Source organism: Micropterus salmoides, unplaced genomic scaffold, assembly GCF_014851395.1.
Source record: "Micropterus salmoides isolate LMB-PRFRI ecotype aquatic unplaced genomic scaffold, ASM1485139v1 Ms_hic_scaffold_11, whole genome shotgun sequence".
In the NCBI taxonomy this organism is placed as follows: Eukaryota; Metazoa; Chordata; class Actinopteri; order Centrarchiformes; family Centrarchidae; genus Micropterus; species Micropterus salmoides.
Window position 1 is genome coordinate 16,123,290 of NW_024040152.1, and position 9,918 is coordinate 16,133,207.

The 9,918-nt window shown below is 40.5% G+C and overlaps 1 protein-coding gene across 1 annotated transcript; it reads left to right on the forward strand.

The window, feature by feature from the left end:
* Positions 1–1,660: 1,660 nt before the first annotated feature.
* Positions 1,661–3,006, forward strand: LOC119897560. Its single transcript, XM_038711357.1, has 2 exons — positions 1,661–1,809; positions 2,034–3,006. Exon 2 carries the CDS (start codon positions 2,046–2,048, stop codon positions 2,628–2,630), a length of 585 nt encoding a protein of 194 aa, XP_038567285.1. The 5' UTR covers positions 1,661–1,809; positions 2,034–2,045; the 3' UTR covers positions 2,631–3,006.
* Positions 3,007–9,918: the final 6,912 nt, after the last annotated feature.

Below are 9,918 nucleotides of genomic sequence, written 5' to 3' on the forward strand. Positions count from 1 at the left end.
ACGTGGTTATTTGTTTTTGCATTTTATGTGTGATTTGTTGTGAAGCACTTTGTACTCTGTTTGATAAGTGCTATATAAAAGCTTATTATTTTAATTTAATATAAAGCTTATTATTATTATTATTTTGTCAACAGCCATTATGAAGTAACTGAATGAAATAACATGAGAGAGAAATTACAGAAAAGCACAAGGGAAAGAAAAACATAGGCTGTGATAAAATAATTCCACAATATTTGATCCTTCTCTGGCATCTCTCTGATGTATTTAACCTTCAATGCAAAACTCAAGGCATAACCTAATTTTAATATAACCCCCGTTTAACTAATAAAGACTGTGGGGACATTAAACAAAGCCTTTCATTTGTCCCAGAATCGTGATTAGCCTATCAAAATCTTGCATTGACTGGTTTGAGGAATACTAAATTAGGGCATGTCATTAATTGCATATTGAAAGACAAATCAGGCCAGCAGGAGGAAAAGACAGAAAAGATGTAATAAATGTTGTATAATTAACTTATTATGCATTTATATATTTATTCCTCACTTTAATGTGCGTTACTATTATTTTTTTAAATGTATTTAGTAAGGGATAAGATTTCTACTATTTCTACTCCAGAGGACTGATGGTTGTTTTCACATCACTGACGTCTGCATAGAGCGAACAAATGTAAATAGGGTTGGACAGACAGAGAAATCAGAAATGAGACAAGAGAATGAGGAAGCTCTCTATAGCTATTTTAATTATGAAAGCATTTTTTTCACATGTTTTTTAACACAGAAGCCTGCTGCACTACTTCTGAAAGTGGTGACTTTATGATGTCATTAAAGTCATTTTGCATTTATTTGCATTAAACATCATGTTAATGTTTGCTTAATAGAATCAATTATAAATGAGAGATAAGTTTCCCATATTTACTCAGATTAAACTGCCAACAGTATGTATGACTCTATATAAACTTTCAGTCAAATGTTGACGTTGATCACTTTATATTTTGGTCTTTTTAACTAAATCTCAAGCAATTTTAAGCGTCCTAATATTAGAGATTATAAATACAGAAGTAGTATAAGAGATGGATAACTGTAGATCTAACTAGAATTTAACATGATTGTGATCTCTCTATTTAGGCATATTTAGCAGACAATGGACTATATCAAGCTAAAGATCAAGTCTGTTCACTCCAATAAAACATAGACAGCGATATTAAAAGACAATCTTGTTGTCTGCTCCTGCTGCCTAATTCAATCAACTAGACCATTTCCTATCAGAATTACACTTTTGCAAGAATCAGTTCATTAATACACACCTTACATGTGAAGACATATCCCACAGTAATTTTTTTAAGCCCTAATGACCGACTGACCATTGGAAAACATACAAACAGTAGTGCTGGAGGCGGCACACAAACGTTCCTCTATCCCCATGAGAATATCTCCTTGACATAATGCATTCCCACCCCCTTAACCTAACCTTAACCATCTCTACCCACAGTGAAACAAGTCCCCATTGGTTAGTGTGCATTCAGGTTAAAAAATATGAAGCGCACACAACACACAGTGAGCATCCAAAAACAGCTCACTGTACCGTTAACAGGTATTTTTAGCTGTTACTGGATCATGTCTCACCGTGACCTCTGCTCTGAAGCACAACCATGTGGAAGGATTTCAGTAATGCACACACAGTTTAGGCCACTCCCACTTGCAGGAAGTGAGTGAAATGTGGAACTGCAACTGAAAGACAGGCTAAAGATCTTACATCTGGAGCCCTTAGGTCTCTTGTAGCTCACTCAACCTCCACTGCTGCCAAAACAAGGTAGGGAAGTTCTCAGCTGTCGTCTACATCCTCTTCTGGTTTCATGTTTTTTTTTAAAAACTACACAGACAGACAGCTATGGCTTTGTCAAAGCTCTTGTGAACATACTGTTTACTTTATAACGTGTCACTTATTTGGTAAAACAGATGAAGGAATGGTTAAAGACTGAAAAGTGCATTGTGTGTTCACACTGTTATAACTTTGTAGTCTTTGTTCCACTCTAGGACTGCTGGGTAATGGCTGCTCTCAGGGCTCTCGCGCTTGCCATCTGTCTCCTGTTGGGTCATCAAACCTTTGCCAAAAACGATGCTCCCTGCCAGCTCTCCAAATGGAACAACGGCTTCGACACCTTCGTCAAACGCCACATTCGTGCTGGTACTCCCACTTCTCTCAACAAGAACGAATGGGAGAATTACATCAGGGATAACGGGGGCTGTGACAGACCCACCCAGTCCTTTCTCAGTCCAAAAGACCTGGACAGGGTGAAGGATGTGTGTACGAACAAAGGGGGGAAGATATACAAGGAGAACCTGTGCATCAGCAAGCAGCCTTTCACTTTTGTCACGGTGAGGAGTGTAACGGGGACGTGCGGCATCAGGAGCGTTCAAAATGATACCAAATATCTGATCCTGGCCTGTGAAGTGCTGGGCAATCAGTGCCTGCCAGTCCATTTTGAAGGAAACCCTGATTATTCAAAGCCAAATAACAACGCCAGAGACTGCCAGGATCCTCAAACTGGAGATCATGCTCCCAACTTTAAAATGACGTGGCTCTGGGTGTTATCTGCTCTTCTTGTTGGCCTTTGTATTTATGGCTGTTAAATATATATTTTTTTTCATTTGAAAAACTAGATAAGATTCAATTAAGTTTTTATCAGAGGATATTTTGCCCTTTAGAGTCATCTCCTGAACACATTTGAACAAAACATTGACATTTCAATTGAAAAGTTTTAGATTTTCAGGAATAAATCTTAAATCACCAACACAACAAAAAAAAGTATTTTTGTAATAGACGTTTCCACTATTATATGCTTTGTGACTGTGTATCTGTGAGTGTGCTTTAAATAATTGTGCATGCACCTCTAAACGAAATGAAATGGCATGTCCTCATCTCTCACAGTTGCAGCTTGGGCATGGATGGCACAGAATGCTGAATTAATGTAATGTACTGTGTATGTATTTTACATTAAAAGGGAATTTAAAAAGAATTTAATAAATGTATTGTACGATTTAATAAACAGAACATTTGTCACATTCATACCAAGCTTTGGAATTCGTCTCCAGTCATACTTTTCAGTCATCATCATTTGACCACTGATGATAAGGTATGATATGTTCAGCTAAAATCCAAAATAGACAAACAGGTAATTTGTGAAGAGAAAATTGTCAAGTTGTCAGCTATAATCAATGTAAGGCAGATTTTCATACAACTGTTGCAACTGAAAACCCTTCTGCGCCCACTGAAACAATGGCAACGTTTCCAACAGTGATTCACATTTACAAACAGTGAGTGACTCAACCGAACATAAAAGGCTAAAAAGAGATAAGGGACATTCAACCTTAATTTATCAACCTTTATCATTCGTGTTCTGACAAGACTCCAAACCAAACCAAAACCAATATCATAAAAGAGGTATTGACTGTGAAACGTTTCTCAAAGATTGGAGTCCAGATCTACACACAGCCCTAATGTAGGCCTTTGCTTATTTAACAGTGATGGAAGTAAAAATAGCTTATTGAGCAGAGAAGACAGCCAAACGCATCTGAAATAATAGTGCATTTCACACACACACACACACACACACACAGACAGACACACACACTATTTATTAGCCTCAACATGCTTTCCACGCATGCTGAGACTGTCAGCAGATGACGGCAGTGACGCACACATTTGTTGTTTGTCAACTGAAAGAGGTCAAAGAAAAGGAAAGCCACTTTTCTATTATCTTAGAAGTTTTACATGGATGTGTCTGAACTGTGGATGTAGGCTGAAGTTGGTAAGGTGGGTTTGCTTTTTCATTATATTTTTTTATGATAAGAAAATATGGTGCCTTATTTGTTGAATCACGCGTATGGAGGGATGTTTTCTATCACTCTTTCTCACTCCCACACAGCTTCTTGTATGTCCATGCAGGAGACCTACATTGACTAATTCTCTGTTCCTTGAACCTGACGTTTAATCCTTTAATGTTTAACCTCTACCAGGGCTGGATTAACCCGCTGGGCACCCTATTTCTCCCATTTTCCGTCAGTCAGATAAGCCACACTCATATTATCAGGTCACAAAGGAGAAAGCTGGAGCCTTTTCTCCCTTTGGTAACAACAGTGAGTGAGTAAAGGGAAATGCAAAGTAATTGTATCTCCGTAACACAGCTTAACAATGCTATAAGCAATGAAGTTAATAATTATTAAAAGAAAGTTGATTTTATATGAAAACATTATTTGATGATGATTGATGAATGGGGATTATCTCATTGATATTGAACATGAATAAATTAAAATGGTCATTTGATTGTAAAAGAAGCAATATGGTCAAAGTAAGGAGATTAAGGGAAAAGGTTAATCATTGTGCAAAAAGTTGCTGAGTTTGGATAAAGACATCATGACCATGAGTCAGCAGCAGAGGCAGGGATGGAAAAGGAGAAATTTAAGGAGCAAACATTGACATATTCTGACCCCTTCACACACCGGCACATTCACCAACACACACACAATTACACCCAAAGACAACCCGAAGAGAGAATATATAAGGATAAGCAGAAGGCAGATCATGGTTATACCCTCGGCAGGCCCCCCCCGGGATGAGGAGCTCTGCAATTGGAATTGACCATCCCAAGAGCGACGCCGATTGCGACTGAAAACTTTAATCCAAGCATTTTAAGAAGAAATTGTACGCTGAAGTTTCTCTTGTTCTGCATCATGGACCGAAGACTTTTAGAGACAATTTGAGGGCTTTGGACAACGCCTCAAGTTTCTACAAGACTCCACAGCTCCGCAGAAGATGGAGAGATCTGCTGGCTCATTCCCCTCGCTCTCCAAACAGAAGATATCCAAATTACTCAAGCTCAGCTATTGTAATCAGGTTTTGAATGTTAGACATTGTATCATTTTAATCAGTATAATAGTTGTATGCTTGCCTATTCTTAATTTGCGCTATTTCAGAGGAACTGACATAGGAAGCAGAATAGACGTCTGGGCAAGACGCCCCCCCGTTCAAACCAAAGGACAACCCTAGTATGCAGAATTAACAAATTAGTTTTCACCAATGAATTGCAACACAGTGACCCTGAAGCCTTTGCCACCCCACAATGGTCTGGGGGCCCCGGGGCAGTTACCTGCTTTGCCTGGTTGTTAACTCAGCCTTGACCCCTTACCCTTTTCATGCTCTAAGTCCCAATACCCCTAAAAAGCTTGGGAACAACCGGAGGCCTGCACTCTGATAAACTGCTGTCACTAAGCAGGTCTCACAGTAAAATTGGTTCTCACAAAGACAGAAACACACAAACACAAATACACACACAGAGTTTTCCAACAGGTTTCTGGACAAACTTGCACGTCCTCTGACTGCACCTGGCCCTGCAGGGATTTGAGTGGGTCTAATCCGTGTGCAGTCACGCAAAGCTTCAAAACAGAAATAAACACGATAGTTTTATTGGTTACAGTAGGTCACCGTAGCTGCACATGCCCTGACATCTCCCAAATAAACAGAGCCAAGAAGTTCCACATTATCCAGGAGCAGTGACAATACCTCATTTACACCACTAGATGGCAGAAGAGTTACTTATTACTCCTACAGGAGTTCAAGGACTTGAAGCCTGAGCAACCGGATCTTTGATGTCACCTGTCCGTCTGTCCAACAGCGTTTTTTTCATTTTGTACTGCAAACATTGCATTACTGTGGTATGATTATCTGGTAACATTTCCCCACAGAGCCTCAGAAGAAATGCTGAAACCTGCCCGCCTGTTGTCTTAAAATGCTTTTACTGAGGCATTGAACCTGCCTGTCTATGCTTCAAAGCCGATTGTATTCCCAGTGCCCAGTGGAAATAACTCCTTTCTTAACTTCTTTTTGCTGCAGGATAGCAGCCTGCATTTGCAGCAAAAGAAGTGGCCACATATTTAAAATTCAACACAAAAAATGTTTGTTAAATTGTTTTTGGTGAACACGAGGCACCAGGCATCAACTGCACATGTGCATGAGCTAGTAGTTAGTGTCTACAGATGATCCTTTAGGATAGAAATGCAGCCCTGACTTTCCATTCTGCCACTTAGCATCATTTTACATCCTTTCCTTTTTTCTGCAGTTAACTTCTAAACTGCCTCATGATTCTGTTGCAGAGACTGAGAGGTGCAAGTGTTTTTAAGCTTATAATTCTGCTTTCCGATTAATTTTATTCTTTCCTTCCATTTTCTCACAGGCTGTTGGCAAAGTCATAGGATCACGGATCAGAAGACACAGTTAAACTAGATGTTCTTTTTCTGTTTTCTACCCAGAGGCCCCAGGGAATGGATATATCTGCTGAGTGCTATTCAAGACAATTAAAAAAACAATAAAACACATAAATATGTTACCGTTTCGTCAGGTAATTCTGGAGACTTTAGGGACCCACACAGGTCATATACAGTAACAGTGACCAGAGGCTGACCCCCAGTGAAGTATTTAACCATGCCCATTCCTAATCCATGACATCATTATAGTCAGTTACATGTGTATGAATGCACACATTCAGACACATACGCATCAACATGTATGCATGTACACTGTCTACTGAACGCACACGCTGACACACACAATCATGGCTGAGGAAAAGCAAACGCGAACAACAATCGTCGACTCGGGTCAAAGAGGAAAGGCTACAGGAGAATAAAAGAATGAGTGCAGAGTGAGAGGCGGTGTGAGGGTGGAGGGGCAGAGCAGTAGGATTCAAGGAGAAGGGAGGAGTAACACGATAAAAAAAACAGGGCTGCACTTTAATTGAACTTTTTGGGGGTTTTCAGAAAAACAAAACACATGGACATAAAATAAGGTGGAAAGCATGAGAACCAGCGCTTGTTTTTCTTCTCAGCTTTCCCTCATTCCACCTCTTCTCCCATCGTCTTTAGCTCGCTGCTCTTCACACAACCTTCCGTGCGAGGATCTCTATCTACTTCACTTCCTTTCTTTTCTCCTGTCTTCCTCTCAATCCTTCCCTTCTGTTGTCCTCCGTCTCCCAGTTCAGCGTAAAGCAATTCAGCATCATTCAGCACAATACAAAGCCGTTTACAGTGCTGTTGTCACGTAGCACCTCAGAGGGGCCCACGGGCTCATTAAACTGTAGGTGGCAGCAGCAGAGTGGACAAACTGCAAAAGCAGAGGGGACGCTTGGTAGAGGTGGACATTTGAATGAAGTGAATGGGACCAAAGTAAAAATAATGTTGATAAAATAAACTTAATTTTTTTTTTTTCTGGTTTGGATTCAGCACCTCTTCAGTGCCTCCTTTCCCAATTTAACCTCTCAGCTCTCCCTCTGTGCAGACCAACTCATAACAAATGAGCGCGATAATTAGAACCACAAAGACTTCTGAGGGGGAGGGAAGAGGGAAGGACAAAAGGAATAGAGTGTGAGTAATACAGGTTTCTGGGTGCAACTGCCCAGGCATCTGGAGGTTTAGTCTCAGCTCGACTCATGTCCACACACACACACACACACACACACACACACACACACACACACACACACACTCTCTCTCTCTCTCTCTCTGATATACTGATGCTTTAAATGCAGTGTAAGTAAGTGACAGGGTAAAGTGACGTCATGTGTGTGGGCAGGCCATTAAGTGATGATTGGTGTCTGACACTTTCTGTTCTGATTCCTGTAAGATCAGATTTTTCCAAAGAAGAACAATAAATGAGTAACAAATGTCCGGTAGAGGACGATTTTAACACACACACACACACACACACACACACACACACACACACACACACACACACACACACACAAAAGGGCTCACCGCAGACACATATTTCTGCTGACAAAGCAGAGGCATCCCGTATTTACAGCATCCACTCATGGCTGGCCTTGTATCTTGTAACAGAGAACTTTTTTCTTTTTTTAGGATTTTGGCAAGCATTACTGTACATGCACAATATCACAAACACACAAGGACACACTCGGTTCCTTATCTTTTCCTCTCTGCCCTTTGGTCTCCCTCATTCCCTGCTTCTCATTTCCACCTACGAAGTTAAATGCTGACATCTCCTCTGCTCTAATCAAACCCACATGGTTTGGTGGGGTCAGCGTGCCAGCAGCCCGCGCTGCTGCACACACTTTTGGCTGTGAATGAGGGTGTCACTGTGGCTGTTTTGTTGTGCAACTGGTGTGCATGTCACAGAGAGCAGCTAACTCTGTGTCTAGTGCTGTATATCTGCAGTCAGTGATTTCTGCATGTCAGACTGTCATTTTTAGAGGCAGGAGGAGGTAGAACTGTCCTGTATTTCACAAGTCAGGAGCAAGGATTAAAGAAAAGTACACAGAACAGTTTTTCTCCTCTTCCTGTCCAGTTAATCTCAACCCTTCAGATTTATTTTACGACCCCATGGGGAGGACCTAACCCCCCACTGACACAAAAGTTAATCACAAGAGAAAGATACTGTAATGGCATGTTTGTCTGCATGCATGTGCACATCATGCCCAGTGGCTTCCTCCGAGGGTAAAGGGCAGTGATAATGACTTCCAGGAGTTGGCGGTGGGGAAGGCCAGGGTCAAGTTCACATCTGGGATTACCAGGGCTGCTGGGATGAGCGTTATATTATTGGAGGTCATCTGGATGATAAAGTGGAGAATGCCACTGAAGTGTGACTTTATAACGGGCTAATCATGCACACTTTGACACCCACAATTTAAAACTTGTGCAGACAAGTTGCTCCTTTTCAAAAAATTGTGACTGCAACATGAACGTGACAAGGGCCACAACTGTAATAGGACACCACTATATACTAAACATACACTTGCATTAAGTGTAATGTGGTGCATGTAGTTTCCCATTCCACACCCGGATAAATGTTCCTTGGGACAATAAATAGTCTGTAGACAGCCTGGATGTTCCACAGAGATGGTTCACATCGGAGTCATTTGAATGAGAAGAGGAAATAGGAAACAATAAGCAGCAGAAGAGGAAGTGAGAGTTGAGATATTGTACCGTTCACCCCAGTGAGAGTGTTGATACAAGGCTCAGCCTGATTTGAAAGTAACAGTGGCCCACAAAACCGTAGAGAGACAGAGAGGGAGCGATATGGTCACTACTGCTACAACTGATTTCAGATTTCAGATTTCATGATTTTGGAAAACAATCTTTTTGTAGTTGTCAGTTTAAATTATAGTGACTGAACATTAACTTTACATATATGGATACAAGCATTTGAACTAGTAGCAATGATTATTTCATTGTCGATACGTCATTAAATCAGTGAAATGTCAGTCCAAGGTGACGTCTTTAAATTATTTGTTTAGTCCATCCAACAGTTTTCAAAGATTTTCAATTGCAATGATATAAAACAGAGAAAAGCAGAAACACCTCACAGTGAAGAAGCTGGAAACAGATTGCACTTTTTGCCTGATATAGGAATTCAGTGATTAATCAAAGTAGTTAGCGATTCACTTTCTGTTAATCAACTAATTCACCACTTTCAGCGCAATAAAATATAACTTCAGGTATCAGGATTTCCAAAAGAGAAACAGAAAATCATCAGCCTCTGTTCCTATTTCTATATTAATATATGCTGTTTATTTCTTTCTGGTTTGGTCTGCGGCATTTCTGCCGTGACCTCAGGATGATACGAGCCAAGCGTTATTGTAAACAAGTCACAGTACACTTTGTTTTGCTTGCACATGGTGCAGCCTGTGAATATCTGTGCTGGCAGTTGGTGATATCAGTTACGAACAATGGTTCTTGGTATGAGAGAGAACGCAGAAAGATGAAGATGACAGAACAGAAATGAACAGTATTACATGCGGATAATGTTTGGAAGGGAGCATGGAAATGAAGATGAGTGAAATAAAGTTGGCACCAGAGGAGCAAACTAATACTCCTCCAAAGACAGAGGAGTCTCTCTTTACATATCTGT

Excerpts from the sequence above, each read along its gene's own strand:
- LOC119897560 (XM_038711357.1), top strand. The coding sequence starts at position 2,046 with ATGGCTGCTCTCAGGGCTCTCGCGCTTGCCATCTGTCTCCTGTTGGGT.